This window comes from Enoplosus armatus, chromosome 20 (genome assembly GCF_043641665.1).
Source record: "Enoplosus armatus isolate fEnoArm2 chromosome 20, fEnoArm2.hap1, whole genome shotgun sequence".
Lineage (NCBI taxonomy): Eukaryota > Metazoa > Chordata > Actinopteri > Centrarchiformes > Enoplosidae > Enoplosus > Enoplosus armatus.
The window spans coordinates 6319987-6339900 of record NC_092199.1 but is presented as its reverse complement, the minus strand read 5'-3'; the positions used below and the strand labels follow the sequence as shown (position 1 = coordinate 6339900).

The window sequence follows — 19914 nt, the reverse complement described above, 5'->3', positions numbered from 1 at the left end:
AGGGCAACTTTCCAACAGTGGGAAACACACTCATCTACAAAAAACATGCGTGTGTTCATGACTTTTAATGTATTTATATTTGAATTTGTGTTTAGGTGGTATAGAGGATCCAGAGGGTGTGTGCGCAGGGGATCGTGAGGGAAATCGCTGGCTGCAGTACGACAGCAACAACCTACCTCTAAGTCAGGAACAGTGGGATTCTCAGCAGTATGTGGAGAAAACACACTGGGGCTACTACTCATGGCCGAGGTAAAGAGAGTGACTGGGTGTTTAGGTGGTGGATTTAGAAACAGGAAGGCTGATTAACTGCTTGGTTGGATGGAGCTAAATAGCTGATTGACTTAACTGCCTGGTTGATTTGATGCTTGTCTCTGTGGCTTTGTGGCTAACTTTATGTCTGACTAACGGCTGGATGACTGATCTGGGAGGCTGGATAACTAGCAGGATGTTGCACTGACTTCCTGTCATGGCCTGGCCTAGATAAGGCTGACTGAACGACTTGCTGCCTGGCCTAGATAGAAGAATTGATGTATAGGTGGAGGGCCGGCTGGCTGGCTGGCTGGCTGGCTGGCTTGGTATGCGCACGGCTTGCTGACTAACTGACTTTCTAATCATTCATTTATCCTCGCTGCTTGTTCGAAGACAGTATGTGTCTATCCATATTTTTTCTGTTGTTATCTATAAATCACAGCCGCCTCTTCTTTGTCTCCCGCCCGCTCCTCTCAGAGAAATGATGATCCATGCAGCTTCTGAAAAGCCAAAAGATGACCTGCCGTATGAAGAGATGAGTGAGGTTCGTGCTCATGCTGTACCACACAGAATGATGCCTCAGTATTGCTATTATTACATTTGGTGTTTGTTTGTGTGTCGCTCAGGGTGAAAAGATCATCTTTGAATATTTCTCGGACCCCGAGTTTATTGACCAGCTCGTAGGGTTTCTCTCTCTGGAGGATCGGAAAGGAAAAGACAGCTTTAACCCCCGACGCTTCTGTCTCTTCAAGGTGCAATTTAAACTCTCAGCCTAAATCGATCTGGCAAACCTTTTTACAAAGAACACAGCATACCACTGCGAGCCAAGGCTGAATTGAACTACGCAGAGCTGGAATTTGTGTCATCAACTGCTGTGATTCATTGTTTTCCGCCAGACAGCTGACAGTTTACTGCAAGCGAATGACTGTAATCTGTCTTTCTTTGGTATAAAAAAAAGTCTCAGTTCCTCCATGTCGAACAAACCTTCATGCTCATGTTTGATTGACAGGGGCTGTTTTGTAACTATGGTGATGTATTCCTGCCGTTACTATGGCCTCACCTCGACCAGCTCGCCAGCGACCCCCATGAGAGCTCCCAGCGCTGTGTGTGTGAGATTACTGCAGGACTAATCAGAGGCAGCAAACTCTGGAGTTTCAGCAAGGTACTGAAAACACACACACACACACACACACACACACACAGTGACAAATATACACACTGCACTACTTTTTGATAAGAAAAGTCAATATTAATAAAAACTTTCATTATTGTGTGTGTGTGTGCACTCAGGTGGACAGGCTTTGGAAGCTTTTGTGCCCTTTGATCAGGACAGCATTAACCAACATCACAGTGGAAACCTACACAGACTGGGGCACCTGCATCGCTACTGCCTGTGTGAGTTGCTCACATGCATACAAATACACCGTACGCACCACAGCTTAGGGCTCAATAAAGTAAACTGGGAATTTATCTGTATATTTTTCATATAAAAAATGTTGAGGATCAGATCAATAAACATTCAGGTGAAAATTTGATTTTGAAAACACCATTTGCAACTCTTTAATTTACCATTTATTTTGTTATTTTGTATTCGCTAGAGATGGCAATCTCAGTCTGTCTGTCCACCACTTTGGTCTAGACTGAAACATCTCAACAACTATTGAACTGATTGACATGAAGTGTTGTGCAGTTATTTATGGTTCCCAGACAATGAATCCTAATGACTTTGGATGGATCGCCATGACGATGATGGTTTGTTCACAAATTCATGTCTCTCTCAAAATAAATTGTAATAACTTCACTTCACTTTTCCTCCACCATCATCATCAGGTTAAGATTGAAATTTTATAACCAAATACCTGCAAGTATGAGTGTCTTGCCATGCTAACTTTAGCATTGCTGTGCCTAAGTACAGCCTCACAGAGCCGCTAGTCTTGTTAACCTGCAACAAATGCATTTTTTCCCCATTTGTCTCTTCAATATTATCAACATTATTATTATTACAGGTGATTTTATAAAACTGTGCTCTTCACACGAGGACAATGTTTACTGAAAACTGTTTTTGCATCTTATTGCAGCAGGAAACATAACTTTTGAATCAATGAGGACATAGAATGTGGTTGAAATTCAATTTAGACTGATTTGCTCCTTTTTAAAAATAAAGTCATACAGTACATTCTCTTTAAGTTGTACTGCTGTCTTACAGTCATCTGCTAGGAGATCAATATATCGCTTTTGTGTAGGATAAGTAAAATGTACACAAAATTATGATCATATAATACAAAAACTAGCCACAGTTTTGAACTAGGGACTACTTTCTCTGTTTCCATTGGGTATATGTGCATACAGTATGTCAGTGGATGTATACATGTTGCCCACCTAAAACAATAATTACAAAAATTAGCCTATTTTGTACTGGCTGCTGTTCAATAGGAGGGCCGGGACCCCAGGAAACTGCACTGGCTGTTTGAGCTGCTGATGGAGAGCCCGCTCAGCGGAGAGGGCGGCTCATTCAGGGACGCCAGGTATGTGTGTGTGTAGGTGTGTGTCCATGTGCATGAATAACTATACGCACAGAGAGTATGTGTTTATGTCATCCGCAGTATTTCAGAGGTTTCTGATTTCAGGCTGCAGTAGTAACCTGAGCTGACGTATGCTGAGCTGACGTGCCGCAATAACACAACAACCCCCCCCACCCCTCAATCCCCCTCTCTCTTTGTCTCTGTCAGTTTGCTATATGTGCTTCAGGGAGGTCTGGCCCAGCAGCAGTGGAGAGTTTCTGAACTGCTGCACAGGCTGCTGGCCTACCTGGAGCCTAAACTCACCCAGGTGTATAAGAATGTCAGGGAGCGCATTGGAAGGTAAATTAACTTAGCGTTATCTCTTCTGGATTACATAATCATGGTTAAATAGGTTAATCTAATTAGTTTGTGTGCACAGTTTTGGCTATTCAATGCTAAGCCTCTTTATCTCCATGTCTGTCTCAACTGCTCCTATAATGTATTTATGACTCTTTTCTTTTTCTTTGTTTCTTTTCCTTTCTGTTACCCCTCCATTTTTCCCCTCCTCTGCCTCTCCTCCCTTACCCTCTCTGTCCCCCTCTCTCTCTAGTGTCCTGACCTATATCTTTATGATAGACGTGGCCCTGCCCCACACCCGTCCTACCTCCTCCCCCCACGTGGCAGAGTTTGTCACTCGGGTCCTAGAGCGGCTCAAGCCCCTCACGTCGGAGCCGGAGATCCACAACCACGTCCACGAGGAGAACACCCAGGAGACGGACGAGCGCACCCAGGCTGTCAAACTGCTCAAGACGGGTCAGAATGTGGATGCAAGCGTGTAGACTGCGTGGTGGATGGACATGGTGGAGGGCAGGGATAGACAGTGGCTGTGGGAAAAAATATATATATATACACACCAGAACAGCTTGGTCTCTTGATGAAACAGACTGACACAAGCTAAAGGCTGTGATCGCTTATTCATTGCACCTTGAATCTACTTTAAAATGTAGCAAGGTGTAGAAGAAGGGGAATTTTAAGGGCCTTTCAAAAAAAAAGTCACGTAACTCAATAGTTTGGAGGGTGTCGCTAACGTTTGTACAGGCCACATAGTGCAGTAATTTGTACTAGATCTTGTTATTGATTTTGTTTTCCTCTCAGTTACATGCTAGTTTCCGATAGCAGTTGAATAAATGAAGTTCACTTTGGTTTTTAGCCATCCTTCTTTGTAGTATTTCTTTTTTTAATTATATTCAATTAAAGGGTCAGTTCCTCCAAATTACAATGACAGGTTTTGTTAAATCAGTTACCTTTAGTCGTATTTAGCTATGCAGATAGTTTGGTGTTGGTGTTCTGATTTCTGGTTCCACCCAAATACAATTGAGGTAATTTGGAGGTGGACATTGAAAAATGACATGTACAAAATTCAACAGCAACATCCCTGTCCAATAAGAGGTGGCAGCAGATATAGATATAGATGTTTTAAAACCTGGGCACATAAAATCAAAACTATCTGCATGGCTGAATACCACTAGAGGCACTGTAAGCAAGGCTGTAGATACTATTGAGGACACAAATTGTTGGTTTTAGTAACCTGCTGGGACTCAAAGACTACTCAAAAGCCACCATACATTTAAATGTGACTACTTTTAACTTAAAGTATTAAATATAGTAAAATAAAACTTTGAAACAGTGTGTACACCTTCATGAAGGAAAATAAAGTAGTTTTATTTTACTGCTTGAGGTCAAGCAGTAGGTGTGATTCTGAAAGATAAAATGGAATTCTTTATCATTTTGGAGCAGATATTTCATTTTAGATCAATATTTCATATTTATGTTTTTTAGTATCTTTTCCATTTTCATGGCGGTGTACCTGTTTACCAAAGACTGAATTTAGATCTCATTTCTTGTCTTAACATTTGTGCTCTTTCAGTTTCTGTTACTACTCTAATCTCCATTATTCAGATAAATATCTGGTTATGAAATTATCCAAATCATTAGATACTAAATCATGATAGATTGTGTTGTAGCAGAGCAATGCAGTAAGGTCACAGCGCCAAGTCTGTTGTTTTTATTATTTGGCTGCAACCCAAAATCTCCTCTATGTGTGTGTTTGTGTGTGTGTGTGTGTGTGTGTGCCATTTGCAGTGTTGAAATGGTTGATGGCGAGCGCAGGTCGAACTTTCACCACTCCTGTTCAGCAGCAACTACAGCTCCTGCCTCTCCTGTTCAAGGTAACAACACACACACACACACACACACACACATATACACACATGCATGCACAGGTCCCAGCGCAGCATTATTACCCACTCAATCTTACTTGCCCATTAAACTCAATTTCTCTCTTCATTTACTCAAAATGGTGCGTAGCTGTGTGCCTTCCTACCTCTCTCCACCTCTCTCTCTGTTTCTCTCTCCCTGCAGATTGCCCCGGTGGAGATTGATGAGAGCTATGATGAGATGAAGCAGGATGCGCGCACGTGTCTCTCTCTCATGTCCCAGGGCCTGCTGTATCCTGAGCACATCCCTCTGGTTCTGGCAGCGCTGGAAGAGGTAATATGCACACACTCAAACACACACACTGCCCCACCTGCCTGCTGTCAGTGTTCCAAGTCTAATGCTGCCCAAGGTGTTGTTGTTAGACTAAAAACAACCTGTGCTATTTTAATTTGCTTACTTACAGTATTTCTGGTGTGAGTTGTGTTACGTGAGTGGCACCCCTGTGGAGAAATGTCTGTTCTCGAATGCTCTCAGAATATCTAACCCATCGTGTCAGTTTCATATTTCATGGTGAGACGGGATGAGAAACCATTGCAACAACATTTTTTGGTTTCACCTTGACACCAACAACCTAAATGTTTTATCATGTGGGAACAAAATCTCATGTTGTATGCAAAAGTTGGAGTAGGTTGACATTTTGGGAAATATTCCCTTTGTTAGACTCTCATATTATATGGTGCTAGAGCGAGCAGGTGGTTAGCTTAGCTTAGCATTAAGTATTCGTATTAGCATACATAGCAGCATACAGATATGAGGCGTATTTCCTAAGATGTCTTTCTATTCTTTTAAATGTGTGCACATATTTGGGACAGCTGCCTACAGTAGCACTTCTAATGCTTCTATAGCCCCGATTGACTTGTAGTGACTACTTATGTGGTAGGCATTCAGCCAAATGATTTTCCATAAGAAGCCGTCAATCCACTCATTAATGCACACATGGAATTGGCCAGATTAGTTTGGTGCTTTTGAGAAATCCTGTCTTCTGTGAAGTCATTGCCATCTGTGTGCTAGAGCACTTGGGATCCCATACAGCTTATATGAGTCTTTATTTCTTATTTACTTTTGAGGCCATTTTCATAAGCATCCATCTACACCTATGCATCTTCCCCGGACCATATACTGTAACTGGTCATGGATGGGGTCTAAATCTGTGTAGCCCTTCCATCTGAAGCCTGTTGTCCATTAAAATGTGCTGCAGAAGATTCTTGCTGAGGACAGTCCAATGTTTTTAGTCTCCTAGCGCATCTGTCAGTCCACCACTTTGGTCCAGACTGAAATATCTAAGCAACTACTGAATGGTTGGCTGTGAAATTTTGTACAGACATGCATGGTCCCCAGAGGATGAAGCTGATTTGAATCAGAACGATTCCTGACTTTTAGTGCCATCATTAGATCAAAGTTTTAATTTGTCCAATACAATCCATACATGTTTTATGACTAATACCTGCAAAAATAATGCCTCAACTATGTTTAGTGGTAATTAGGAAGGAAAGTGCAAACACACTAAACTACTATGGTGAACATGGTAAACATACCTGCTAAACATCAGCATGTTAGCATTTAGCTTAAAGCATTGCTGCACCAATGCCAGAGTGGGGGCTCTAGACTCTTGTTATGTTAGAACTGAAAGATTTTCATTATATGACAGGTGAAAATTAAACTTGATAAAAAGGTAGAGAAGCATATGAACTGATACAAAGACAATAACGTATGTACACAACATAATATTTTGTTTGCACAAGTTACATAAAAACACCATCTTTTGGGACTGAAGGGGCTCTGTACAAACCCCAGCCTGTGTCTCTCACCTCTGTCTCTCTCTTTTTCTCTCCCCTCTCTCTAGATGGCAGGCAACAGATCGTGGCATGCACGCTTCTCAGTACTGACCTACCTCCAGATCATGGTTTTCTACAACTTGTTTACCCTGCTCAGTGTGCCTGCCGAGGTGCTCTGCATCCGAAAGCTGGTGATGCAGCTGCTGCTTGATGAACAGCTTGAGGTAATGCATGCACAAAAAGGCAGCAAGCACTGCTTTAACACAGCCATCGCCCCTCTGTAAGGTACAATTGTCACAGGATTACAAATGACCACTTATTGTCCCCAAGTCTCTGCTCACTACATCTTAATCCCTCTTTCCTGTTCACGGTTATTGCTTGAAAATAACACTCTAGCTCACCGCTCAGCTCTTAATCTATTTTCCTATTTTGGTGTCTTTGTCTTCTTCTGTGGTTACAGGGAAGTTGATAGGGCACTTTTAATTTAAGTGATCTAAAAATAACATCATGAATCAATCTAATGCCCAAAATATAATTTGAAAAAGCACATTTGTTTTGACTGTTAATCTTGACTAATTGCTGTTATGTTTATCCATTATTCATGTATATTTATTAAATACAATACAATCAAATTTAGTACTGGTGCAGAGAATATAGGAGTCTCTTCTGATATTGAGTCATCTTTTGTACAATCCGTGTCTCACTTGTCTCCGTGCTTTTAAAACCTTCTTTAACTTGTCTCTTTCCATTGATCTGGATGTGCAGGGTGAAAATCAATAAGCACTGGGCTTCAATCGGTTTCTCTAACTTACAAAAAACAGTTGCTTCTCTTAACATTTTGTAAACTGTGTATGTGTACAGCTGGTGAATGTGTTGTCTTTGTATCATTGTCTATTTTAATGCATCAACCGTCACTCAGAGCTTATTCATAATTTATGCAAAGTGATGCAGGAAGGCAGTGATGTTCTGCAAGTGAATTTTACCTCAGTTCAACTCAGCATTTATCCCTCCTCCTCCCGCTCCCTCCTCCTCCTCCGCTCATCTCTGTCCTGTGTGCCTTGCTTTTCCCCGATCTCCTTGCACTCGCCTCTTTTAATAAATTGTGTATGCATTTCTCGCCCTAAAACTGCCTCGTGCTCTCCGCCGCATCCTTTATTTGTCGGTTCTGATCTTCACGGGTCTCTTTATTTATTTATTTTATTCTTACTCTTTCTCTCTCCTTGCTGTCCCTCCCTCCCTTCTCCTCTCCCTACCCCCTTTCCTCCTTCTCCCTGTAGGTGAGGGACATGGCAGGCACCACCCTCAGTGGTTTACTGCAGTGCCAGTTCTTCCCTCTGGACTCAAGTCTGCAGACACAGCTCCAGACGCTGAGTCAGACTCGCCTCCCCAAGGCCAGAGGAGAGCTGGCCTCCACAGGTACACACACACACACACATTTACGTGCACGTCACACAGTGAGGCAATCACAGTAATACTTGCCCTATTACCCTTTCTTATCCCAGGGGAATTGTGAACCTTGAAATTCTAAGGCCCATTTTAACTCTCCGTTTGTTTGTGTGTGTGTGTGTGTGTGTGTGTGTGTGTGTGCAGACTTAGTGCGGCGCCATGCCGGAGTGCTCGGCCTCAGTGCGTGCATCCTATCGAGCCCCTACGATGTTCCAGACTGGATGCCTCAGATACTGATGGACCTGAGTGACCATCTCAACGACCCACAGCCTATAGAGGTACACACACACATTAATACACACACACTCACATACAAACATCGAGCTCAACACAGTGTGAGTTGAAAGAATACAATTTCATTGTCCAATTGAGGAGAAAATTGTGTCTTTGGCCTTACTTCAGGCATGAAGAAGACATACAATGTAATCCTTAGTGCGGAGTTTGAATAATACATTACGGTGACGGGGGAGCCAATGATGATGATAATTTAGTGCTTCTCTGGTTGCAAAGTGAAAGAGATGAGAAAGAAAATACAATGGAATACAGTTAAAAAACGTATTTGCCAGCCTGTTACAAAAGCTACTAAAAAGAACAGTAGTACAAATTCTATATGACAACAGTAGAAGTGGCAGATTTTGTGCAGAATAATGAGGGATATAATATCTTGTTTCTTCAGGCAGACTAATCTGTAGTCAAAATCAGTTTTGGTTGTCAGGCTCGAGGCGCCTCCTTCCTTCCTTCAAAACTAATCTAATCATTTTGTTTGAAGGCCATAATGTAAAATGAATGTACTCAATGTTTAAATCATGAATACATCCTTGGTTATAGTGATCATCAGTTTAATTCCCTGTTTCTGTGTCCTTGTTGAACCACGCTAACTTTTCACTCTAAACTTGTTTCACTTTAAATAATTTCTACGTTGCGTATTTAAATTGTTATATGTGGCATTTTAACATCAATAACTTATTATTACCTCATTAGTTTTTAATTCATGTAAACAAATGAGATCATTAGTAGAAAGATTGTCAGCTGCGGTCAGATTCAACACCATATTTTACATTGTGTGTCTCCAGATCAGCAAGTGGCAGCGGCTTTGTTTTATCGCTCAAAACAGGAACTATTTACTGTGCAAGTCACATTCAGCCTCGTTCTAGCTCCACTGTTAAACTTGAGGGAAGCTCTCGGCGTAAGAATAGATAGTGGCTGTTATCAAAGGCAGTTATCAGCTCTTAACTTTTTTCACTCCTCAAAACAAATGAAGCAACAGAAAGAACGATCAACATCCCCCTTTATTGCAGGAGTTTACTGCAGAGTTTAATAGAAATGTCCTAATTTTGAGACATAAACACTCCGCTTTAAAATGTACGTGTTCTCTCCAATGATGGAACATTCTCTATGAGGATGCTATACATATATATATATATATATATATGTATATATATATATATCTTTTATAGCATCCTCAAAGATTAAAAAATATGACTCAACAAAACCCTGAAATATTCTGGTGTACAGATGATCAAAAATGGGAATGGCTGTTAAGTTTTCATGTGTTTAAATTTGCTAACTTTTATCTCAAAAGCCTGGAAAAGATGGGAAGTAGTATGTACTCATTATACTGTATAGTAAATGGTTTTGTCAGAATTTGGACAGTAGACAATGGAGGTCTGAAAATCTGGTCTTTTTAGCAGCTTACTGGCTTTTTTGGTGGAATAATCAGATTTGTTACTGAAGTAAAGATAGAAATACCACAATGTAAAACTCTGTAAAACTTAATTTTACGATAATTACTATTTTTCCATAGTGTCAGAAATGATGATTATGTTTTTTGTCCCAAGATGACGGTGAAGAAGACCTTGTCTGAGTTCAGGCGTACTCACCACGATAACTGGCAGGAGCATCGGCAGTGCTTCACTGACGACCAGCTGCTCGTGCTTACAGACCTGCTGGTCTCGCCCTGCTACTACGCCTAGACAGCCAGCTGCCTTGCCAGGTCCTCTACAGACTGACTGACCAGTACCATAGAATCATAATCACACCTTTTAACACTGTTGGGAAATGCGGTCCTCTGTGCAGCCTGTTAAAATAATGTCTGTGTTGCAGTGTGCTGAGAGCCCTGCCTCTGGAACCTCATGTGCCAATGTTGGCCTTCAGTAAACCCAGCAGAAAAACAGTTCTGGGCAAAACGGTTTCAAATATTTAACTTTCTTGGTGTGTTTATATTGTCTTGCCAAGCAGCTCAACAGCCCCAAAGGTGGCCACTTTACTTTAGAGATAACCGCCCTTTAGGTGTGCATTTATTTTTGATGTAATTGTAGAATATATTCAACCACTGATTTGACCACATCTGCCAGAAACCTCTCTTTTCAGATCACTATTTCTCTCAGTTTTCACTTGAACTTCTTTCAAAAGATTTTTAAATGATACGTAAACAGTTGGAACTGTCCTCTTATTCACGAAACACAAGAAAAACATATATGATATGATCATTATGTAGAAATATAAAAAAAATGCATTAATAGTACTAAATACTACAAACTGTAATGATATTTCTACAATGTGATGTTTCTAATACTGTATAATATATAATATTGATGTGAATCATGTAAGTGATATAACTGTATATGCGCATATAAGCATATATACACCTATAATAAGTAATAAAATGTATAAAATGCTGTAATATCATTATATCATATTCCTATACAACCCATTGTATTATACAATAGCTCAACTTTACTGTTGTTTCCTGTTTAATAAAATCACTGCATCATTTGTAAAGAGATGTATTTTCTTTTACAGCGGAAGAATGAGTGTGGCGTGCTGTATGTTTTCCAGGGTTGACTGATCATGTGAAATAACTGCTGTTTATCTGCATACATCCATATCACATAGCTGTCCACAGCAGATTATGTTCTGCACAGAGCTCAAATACAGATGAGATTCTTTCTGCGTGGATAGTTTTTAGTCTTCTTCTACAGGCCACAGCCGATAAACACTGGTCACAGATAAAGCTGTCACCATCTTTATTCCTCATGTTGATCTTTTCTGATGCACTTCTGTCTACTTTAATATGTTCACTGTCCTGAGACCTACGCTGGCAGAATGAGAAGGAGCATAGCTGGTAAGTGGTCTGGAATAAACAAGGTGGACTTGTGTTGCTGTACACTAAGTGATAGCCTGATTACAGTAGTATGATGATGATATCTGCCCTGAAATTTGGTTTTCACATCAGGAAGAGAGATGGGAGGCATTTACCAAAGCAGTTTTATCTAGATAGACGATCAAGGTTGGAAAGAGTAATGATAATGTCCTCTGAAAAAGGTGCATGACTGATGATGCTCCTAAACCTAATATTCAAGTTTTGATTTAGAGATTAAAAACAGGGATACTGTTTTAAATTCTCTGGCAAACCTTCTCCTTTTTAAAATAATCTGAATAATCTAAATGATCCCAATGAAATCTGAGACACAATTGTTATAATCAAATGGTAATCTTATATTTAAAAAACCTACTGCATTACCTGGAAAGGTAGTGTTAAGAGTCTACAGCCATGCTAGCAGCGCTGAGGCTGCACCTAAGCACAGCAGAGACTTGAGCTAAATGTTCACAATGGTGATGCTAATATGATGATATGTAGCAGGTATAATGTTTACCATGTTCACCATCTTAGTTTAGTGTGTTAGCATGCTAATTTTTGTGCATCCAGTAGATGTACACTAGTGATATTTCACTGGATACATGAAAACTTTTGACAGAGGTAAAATTCGAGAGGATCAAGTGAAGTCAGTAGCATTCATCTTCTGGGGGCCGTGGATATCTGTACCAAATTTCATGGCAATCCATCCAATAGTTGTTGAGATATCTCAGTCCCGAACCAAAGGGGTGGACTGCTAGCTACCACTGGCGTGGCTAAAAAGATCCAAATGAGATTCTAATGTTGTTTGTGAGCCAAAGTGAAACATAGCGTTGTGGTTTTTGCTATAACACAATCATCAAAGCCATGTTGAGTTTTACTCTTAAAGGCCCTGAAAACAAATGTTCTCCAACAGGTTTTTATGAACTCCTCCTACATGAACACACAACTTTCTCACCAAGTTTAAACAGCTTTGGGTATTTCTCTTGAGAGATTTCTGTCCGTGTTGTTTTTCCTCACACTCACAACTCTTAATAATAAATAAGGATGTTTTGGGGTTTTTTTTACTTTCACTGTTGCTTATTTAGTCATGAATATTTAATGTTATAGAGAGAAAAAAAATCAATATTTGAATCCAAGTTTCCAGGGGCTTTAAATGTGCCAAAATTGGTCTGGGTTCCAACTTTTTAACACGATTATCCCACTGGTAATGTTGCGTGGGCCCTACATTTCAATTCAGTTGTGAGAGCAGTGCACTCATACTTCAAATGATGACCACATGTATCTGTGAATGCAGATGTCTTCACTCATAACATACAGTATTTATTCAGTTAAACATTCTTCCTTTGTGCTGTTGAACATTGTATAATGAGTAAATCTACAAGTTTAACCAAAGCATATTGTTATTACTCAACATGTAGCTTGAAAGGCCAATTACAGTACCTTTATGTATTTGTAATTTTCCTTATTTTAAAGCAGCTTTCAATACATATTATTTGTAGTGTAACAGACAAAATTGTGACATTAGAGAAAAACGGACTGTCAACATATTCTCTGTACCTGACAAATATCCTGATTGGCCCTATGTATACCTAAAACCCTGAGATTATTTGACAAATCCAGCCTAGCATAATATATTGATTGAGTCTTATTGGTTAACTAATTACAATCAACCTGTTTGAGTGTGTGAGTGTTTCTGCCCATTGTGTAGTCTTTCTCTCACTAGGGTTTCAAGAGAAAACAGGTGTGTGTCTGAGTCCTCAGGCAGAATTGTCCTCACAGCATCAGCCAGCTGAAACAGGTACTCCGTATTTTTCCCACTTGGACCGGTAGAGCTGGCGATTTGGTTGGCTATCACCTCCAGAGGGGCGGGGCCGAGGTAGTCCGGATTGTCCTGAGAGCCGATGTAGAGTAGCGTCTGACTGGGCGGGGTAGTGAGCGGTGGACGGGGGTGAAAGGTCACCGTGATGACCTGATAACCACCTTTTTCTCGGTAGTCGAGGTAGCTCTTCACTTCTTGCTCCCGGCCCGTCGGCAGCTTGTAGGCAACGCCCCAAACACACCCCTGAGGAAAAAGGGTGAAGGAAGAAAAAACAGCAGCTTGAAAATTTGCAGGAAAGAATGCAGAGTGACGAACTCTTCACAGGAATAAAAAATATAATAAAATAGGCCTGTTTATAAAATGTCATAAATATTGAAAAATATCCATCACTATTTCCAAGAGCCCAAGGTGACGTCTTCAAAGTGCTTGCATCCTCACATTTGAGAAGCTGTAACCAGTAAATGTTTGTAATTATTGCTTGAAATGAATAACAATGGGGAACAATTTGAAAAAAAAATTCTGTTGAGTTAGATTTTTATGCTGATTAAAACTAAAATTGGCATGCTGATTCCAAAATTGCAGTCAGTTTTTCAAGTTTTTTCTCCACAGCTTACCCTCCAGATAAGTAAGACTTGCCAGCTGATTACGATTGGACTCATCTACAGCTACGTGGCAACTTGTTTGTGCAGTCACAATTGAGACAGTGCGGTGAGAGGTGTGTGCAGCTCCCAATAGGTCAGTACTATCACACACATATCTGTTAAGTACAGTATTTTTCATATTTTTTAAGAAAACGGGGATCCTATAGTTCAAAAACTTGACATGATAGAGAAAAACTGAGAACAGTTTTGGATTCCGCACCCAAAAATTTGTTAAAAACAGCTGTCAGACCTAACTCAACAAAAATTGTGTTCCCCAGTGTAATCAACGGTCACCACTGTTTGTGTTGCCAGAAAGATGATGAACGGTATATTTTAAGCTTATCAGTAACATTTTTAAGATACTCATCAGTCACCTCTAAATACATGTTTTCTAGACGCTTACCATGTTCTCGCTACATCACAAGGCATGCTCTGCATCTCTCTATCGCTCTCCCATCAACTGCAAGAAATTATCTCTCATCCAAGGTCAGAACACAATAGAGTCTTTTCCTTTGTTTCCACTGTATAAGATGCCATCTCCTCTCCTGCACAGTACACACTCTCAATCACCTTGTTCAACTTGAGTCTTTGTCTCATAATACAGTTATAAGTAACAAGGTGAGTGAATTATGACCCTCAGGTGGTGATAATCTATTGTTGCTGTATAAATACGTGATTTTGGTTTTGCCAGGTTTTTCCCCTTAACAAGATGTCCTCTAATAAAAACATCACATTCACAGCCACTATGTCAAATTTAATTGATACCATGAAGACCTATATCATTTTTAATGAGACGCCCACCTATTAAAAATGACAAATCTATGCATATAGATGTACATATACTGAACAAGTATGTGACATATTACAAAGAAGAGCTGCAATGGTTAGTTGATTAAGCAATGGAATATTTGTCTGCAACTATTTTGATGATTATTTAATCGTTTAAGTCATTTTCATAATGAAAAACTCCAACCATTCTGCCGAAATGATAAGAAAATTAATCGATAACAATTCAAATTATCAGTTGAGAATGCCAAATATTTGCTGGCCCCAGCTTCTCCAATGTGAATATTTTCTGCAATTCTCTGTTTCATATCATCGTAAACGGACTAAATTAGGTTTTGGTGACAGAAAAAGACATCTGAAGACGTCACCTTGGGCTCTGGGAAAGTAGGTTGGACATTTTTCATTATTTTCTGACATTTTATAAACAGACAAATTAATTGAAACAGTAATCTGCAAAGTAATAGACAATTAACTTCATCGTTAGCTGCAGTTCTATTACAAAATAATGTATGGTATCATGACGTTTAGAAGGGGTATGTCTTACCTCGGGATCCTCCACTAGTGTCACGACCCTGCCAGGCTGCAAAGGACACAGGCAGAGGAACGAGCACTTAAAAACAGCAGCAAACACAAATAAAGTAAAGCAACCAAGTAAGATTATGTAGAATTGTAGAAGGGTACTATACAAATGTCAGGTTAGGCTATGGGAATAATAAAAGCTACAGTATATACTGTGATGAATAACCTGTAAATCCCCATAACAATAGTTAGAAGTAACACCACAATGAGCTGCTGTATGAGGACTAACTCTTTTTAAAAGATGGATAATGACTTGTGGATCGAACTAAATATCAACATCCTAAAACTTCTCCTTCCCACAGTGACTTTACTATTGCCCTCAGCTCTATAGTGTAGAAGTAGCAGAGATGCTGTTTAACCAGATACTTCATTTTGGATGGATACAGGCCAAATATGATGTGCTTTACAGTGAATTAACAATGTCAACAGACTGTCAAATGTGTACTTGTGTTCCTGTGTTTACACAATTAGCCTAACTTAAATTTAGGAATTAACCAAGAACGTATAACAGCAACTTAAACATTAAATTAGATATTTAGAAGAGCCACGGTTTCGACAACACAACACCAAGCTCAAACTCAGCATAGCGTCATTTATTGTGCCCGTAATCAGGATTTAGCAATAGCACGTATACTCACCTTCCCCGGTACTCCCCGGTGGTCGGTACTGCCCTGCCAAAACCGACGGCTGAAGCCTTTTATATACCCAATTCTCTTTTCCTCATACGGAAAATCCACTTTCCATATCAGAGACCCGTAACCGAAAACCCACATGATAAGACGTTAAGCTAACGTTACAGGAGAGACAACACAGACGGTTAGAGCCGGACTAACTGCCAACGATTTAGTCTAGTTTACAACTCTAGTTCTAGTCTACTCTAGTTCTGAACTAGTCATAACATTATTATGACTGACATGTACACCTGCAACAGTGTAGGTGCTAAAGACTAGTAGTAAAACGCGTTCGTGCAGCCCCGTCCCAAGGACTAGATAGTCAAACCATCCGAATTACGTAAGAACACGTACTTCCGCTCAACAACTTTCAGTATAAACTTCAATTTCCGAACATATTGCACATATTTGATATTATAGCTGTTTAGAGTGTTTCTCGGCAAACAAATACAATCCACTTTTTTTTTTCATAGCATTTCATTTTCGTAGCTTATACCGTATCGCTATATGCATGCCTTTTAGCACTCTCTGCTATTATTTTGAAAGTACGACCCCATTCCAGGTGTTTTAGGCTACTCCTAAACTACTGTCTAATGGTAACCCTATCAAACCCAATCAAACTGACGTCTATCAGTCACAACTGATAAACGTTTTTAGTCCACCCACACCGAAAATAAGTCTTTATGCCTTTTTTTAAGTTAGCAAATGGCTATGACATCCTCACAACTGTAGATACAGTTACACACAACTGTATAACTGTTTTATGTTAACAATAGTTTATGTTAAATGTTAAATGTTTGACTCTTTAAGTTTTCTGTTAAAACCACACAAGCCAGAAATCGTCTGGCCAGCCAGAGTTGTTTTCCACCTGCCTGTATTTTTGTATTCAACATATAAAATAATAATGACACATTCATTAAAAAGACAAAAATCAATGACACATTAATAGATAATACAGAATAAATAAATAAGTGTGTTGATGTGACTAGGTCCTTCTGTGGGAAAAAAGGCTAATTTAATCTGAATTATCTGAATGACCTGTTGATGAATGTGTACAAGCTCCTAGATCTTCTTATTGGCTAACTTTGATATGCACCCATTCATTTATTTTAAAATTGATGTCTACTTGTGCCTTTGCATTTGTTAAAACATGAACTGGGACAAATAACACAGGGAATATGGGCTTCCATCCTGACACCAGGGGGTGCTAAGTTTCTATTTCCCTCAGTGTATCATTTTGTGCTCTCCCAAATAACATGCTTTTCATGTATGCCGTGCGAGCACTGATTCAGAACCAAATAAAGTGGACAGCAACAGTCTGGCATGTAATGTCAGCTCCATGAACAGCAGCCGTGCTGATTCTTCTGCCTTTGAGAGTAGCGAGTCAGCAAACCTTTTATGTAACTTACCAGCCTTGAGTTTGGAGAGGCAGATCTGTGCCTGAAATCCACAGCTGGGCTGGAAAATGCTGCTGAGGAAACATCTGCTATAAGGATACCCTTATTCAAGACGGCAAAAAAAACCTTGTGCAGTGGAGCTGGTCCTGGCAAACAGCAGCAGACTATGTTACCTATGTTGCTTTTTATTTTCTTGTGTGTTTGTGAAGATCTTTGTAACGGTTTGTTTTAAAAAGTGCTATATAAATATAGCTTTACTTACTTTACAGTCATAACATTTCTCGTAATGGTTGTTCTGTAAATGCAGCAGTTTCAAATAGTTCATGTTCCCTACTGTGAAAATAATGAGCTATTTATATTACTTATAATTATATTGCTACAAACCTCTGCTGAGCTACACAGGAGTGCACTTACTGATGTGGGCAAACAGGCTAAATCCTGCTCCAAATATATTAAACCAAATGTACACATGATTGTTATCTCCTTTATATGTGGATCAACAACACAAAATGCTCACAAACTGTCCCGTGGGCTCACGTGTTGTACACATTTCTTGGGCAAATAATTGATTTTGTATGTTTATGGCATATATTTTTATTATGATGACAAACAACATCAAATTTAGGGATATAAACAGTCCCCTGCACCGCCTGTACAGTTCAGTATGTGCATTCACTGGGTGAATTTGACAATTTTGTTATCTCTTGTTTGAAAGATGGAAAACAATGATGTTGCAGTAAATATGAAGATAACTCAAGAGGAATGAATGTGAATAGAATTTACTGGAAAATGTCTGCTTCTTTCAATAAGAAAAGCATTTTCTTCTTAACACTAGTCTGTAGCTTTCAATTCTAATACAGACCATAAGCAATTAAATGACTTCAAAAATCCAAATTAAATCTACCGTAATCCACTCTTTATTCCTGATGTAATCTAAAGACTCACAGTATCAACACGATAATCAAACTAAATCAAATAAGTCATTATTCCAAAACAATTAATCAGTGCTGGAATGTAGGTGGCTTTGCCCTCATGTCCTCCTCCATTAGTGTTTTTCTCCCACTCTCCATACATGTTGCATTAACTTAATTTTATCCTCATAGGCCTTCTTTCTCTCTGACAAGCACCTCCTCTCGGTTTCAGTCTCTTTTCCCTGTGCTCCACCTCTCTTTGTGTTCCTTCTCCAACTCCAGAGCTGTCGGCAGGAAGAGAACAACCTTCTTGTTCTTTTCCTGCAGATTATTCTGTTTATTCATGGAGGAGGTGACCAAGATAGAGAGAATTACTCCTCTAGTTTACTCATTTTTCATTCAGCTACTTTTCAGTTAGGAAAGTCTGCATTTCCTCAAAGACGTCTCATTTGATATTTCTTGCATTTAAAAGGGGCGCTCCACCAATTTTACATATCAAAGTCAGGAGACTGCTGTTCATTTCCCATTTATGTTGTGTTCTTTAACCCTGACCACAGTTCCCAAACTGTTACCAAGAAGTTAATGCTGTAACCATGACAACGAAGGTTCCCTAAACTTACCAGTAAGGTAGTTAGTTTAACCCAAACCATGATCTTTCCCTAACCCCAACCTATTATGGTGTAAAATCAGAAAACTATTTTATTTTTATTTTAATGTGAGAGATGATATAATCCTACTACTGATTGGGGCATCAGATCAGAAAATACCTGTGTGTGTTGTTCTAGGGGCCATGGACCTATTACATATTTTGTCTTTTACTTTGGAGGACTTGTTGCAAAAAATCCAGTGTTACAAACTGGAAATGTGGAGTTTGAAATATGTGGGCATTTACCAGGCACGGAAATAAAAAACCAGGATATCACAATCTCTGCTACATCGATTCTGACCGTTCTGAAAATCCTCCAAATTTATGGAGGCACAATACTTAATCGCACACCCCCCTGTTTGTTTTCTTGTAGTGTCTGTCCTTGCTCTGAGTGGGTTTTCTTGTTTCTTGTTGAGACAAAAAAATGCAGGAGAATGTGTCGGTTCTCCTCTTAGTCCTTTGTATTTTCTGCCTCGCTGAATGGACCTTTCAATTCAATTCAAATGAGCTTTATTGGCATGACGGATCAGAAAGTCTATATTGCCACACTTTCAACATCCAGAGTTTGTCATGTGAGAGGTTCAGTTTCATGCTGGCCCCCTTCATCATTTCATTCCATGTTACTGCTCATAGTGAACAAACATGTGCCACCACTGATGCCATCTTTCATCCCATACTTGTAAAAAGTCTACATGGTTTTTATCTCCTTAACCTGCTCTTTCGAAAAGAGATTTCCTCAGTTAGTAGAATTTCTTTTTTCCACCATCCACCTACAAGATCGTCTGACTAACCTCCAATATTTAGTTGTTCTCCTGTAGCAATTGAAGTCTACAAAACCCATCCAAAGGTCTCCTCCATATTGACTCACTCTAGCAGCAGTGGTTGCACACAAAAAAGCTCTTCAACCTCTGACTCCATCTCAGCAGCCATAGTGAGGAATTGGCCAGCTGAGCCATAAAAGTCCACTATATGTAGAGAGCAGAGTTGAGTGGGCCATTTTGGGACTTTGAGGCCTCACTCTGTTTGATCCTGAACTGCTCATATGACTCCTGAGATTTCTCTCGCAGGCTCACATAC

General features: G+C 39.7%; 2 protein-coding genes across 3 annotated transcripts in view; one reads left to right on the top strand and one right to left on the bottom strand.

Moving 5' to 3' along the window:
- psme4b (proteasome activator subunit 4b) overlaps positions 1 to 10221 on the top strand; it is a 33058-nt gene extending 22837 nt beyond the window's left edge. Inside the window, exons 34-47 of the mRNA XM_070926913.1 lie at positions 96 to 249; positions 727 to 793; positions 876 to 1001; positions 1259 to 1411; positions 1540 to 1644; positions 2683 to 2774; positions 2979 to 3110; positions 3361 to 3563; positions 4893 to 4978; positions 5172 to 5300; positions 6871 to 7026; positions 8080 to 8248; positions 8393 to 8526; positions 10087 to 10221. Coding sequence (XP_070783014.1) covers positions 96 to 249; positions 727 to 793; positions 876 to 1001; positions 1259 to 1411; positions 1540 to 1644; positions 2683 to 2774; positions 2979 to 3110; positions 3361 to 3563; positions 4893 to 4978; positions 5172 to 5300; positions 6871 to 7026; positions 8080 to 8248; positions 8393 to 8526; positions 10087 to 10221 — 1841 coding nt within the window. The remainder of the gene's footprint in view (positions 1 to 95; positions 250 to 726; positions 794 to 875; positions 1002 to 1258; positions 1412 to 1539; positions 1645 to 2682; positions 2775 to 2978; positions 3111 to 3360; positions 3564 to 4892; positions 4979 to 5171; positions 5301 to 6870; positions 7027 to 8079; positions 8249 to 8392; positions 8527 to 10086) is intronic.
- Positions 10222 to 12697: 2476 nt separating this feature from the next.
- chac2 (ChaC, cation transport regulator homolog 2 (E. coli)) lies at positions 12698 to 15985 on the bottom strand. 2 transcript variants are annotated; one of them, XM_070927344.1, is made up of 3 exons: positions 15851 to 15985; positions 15178 to 15213; positions 12698 to 13449 (listed from the first exon to the last, which is right to left on the bottom strand). In XM_070927344.1, the coding sequence occupies exons 1-3, from the start codon at positions 15983 to 15985 to the stop codon at positions 13054 to 13056; spliced, it is 567 nt and encodes a 188-aa protein (XP_070783445.1). In that variant the 3' UTR covers positions 12698 to 13053. The 2 variants fall into 2 exon arrangements, with proteins under 2 accessions (XP_070783445.1, XP_070783446.1); XM_070927345.1 differs by lacking the exons at positions 15178 to 15213; positions 15851 to 15985 and adding an exon at positions 14251 to 14317.
- Between the last annotated feature and the right edge of the window lie 3929 nt (positions 15986 to 19914).

Coding starts and splice junctions, on each gene's coding strand:
- chac2 (XM_070927344.1), bottom strand. CDS start 15,985: ATGTGGGTTTTCGGTTACGGGTCTCTGATATGGAAAGTGGATTTTCCG. Junction 15,214..15,850: donor ACCGGGGAGTACCGGGGAAG/GTGAGTATACGT, acceptor TGTCCTTTGCAG/CCTGGCAGGGTCGTGACACT. Junction 13,450..15,177: donor CACTAGTGGAGGATCCCGAG/GTAAGACATACC, acceptor CTTTTTCCTCAG/GGGTGTGTTTGGGGCGTTGC.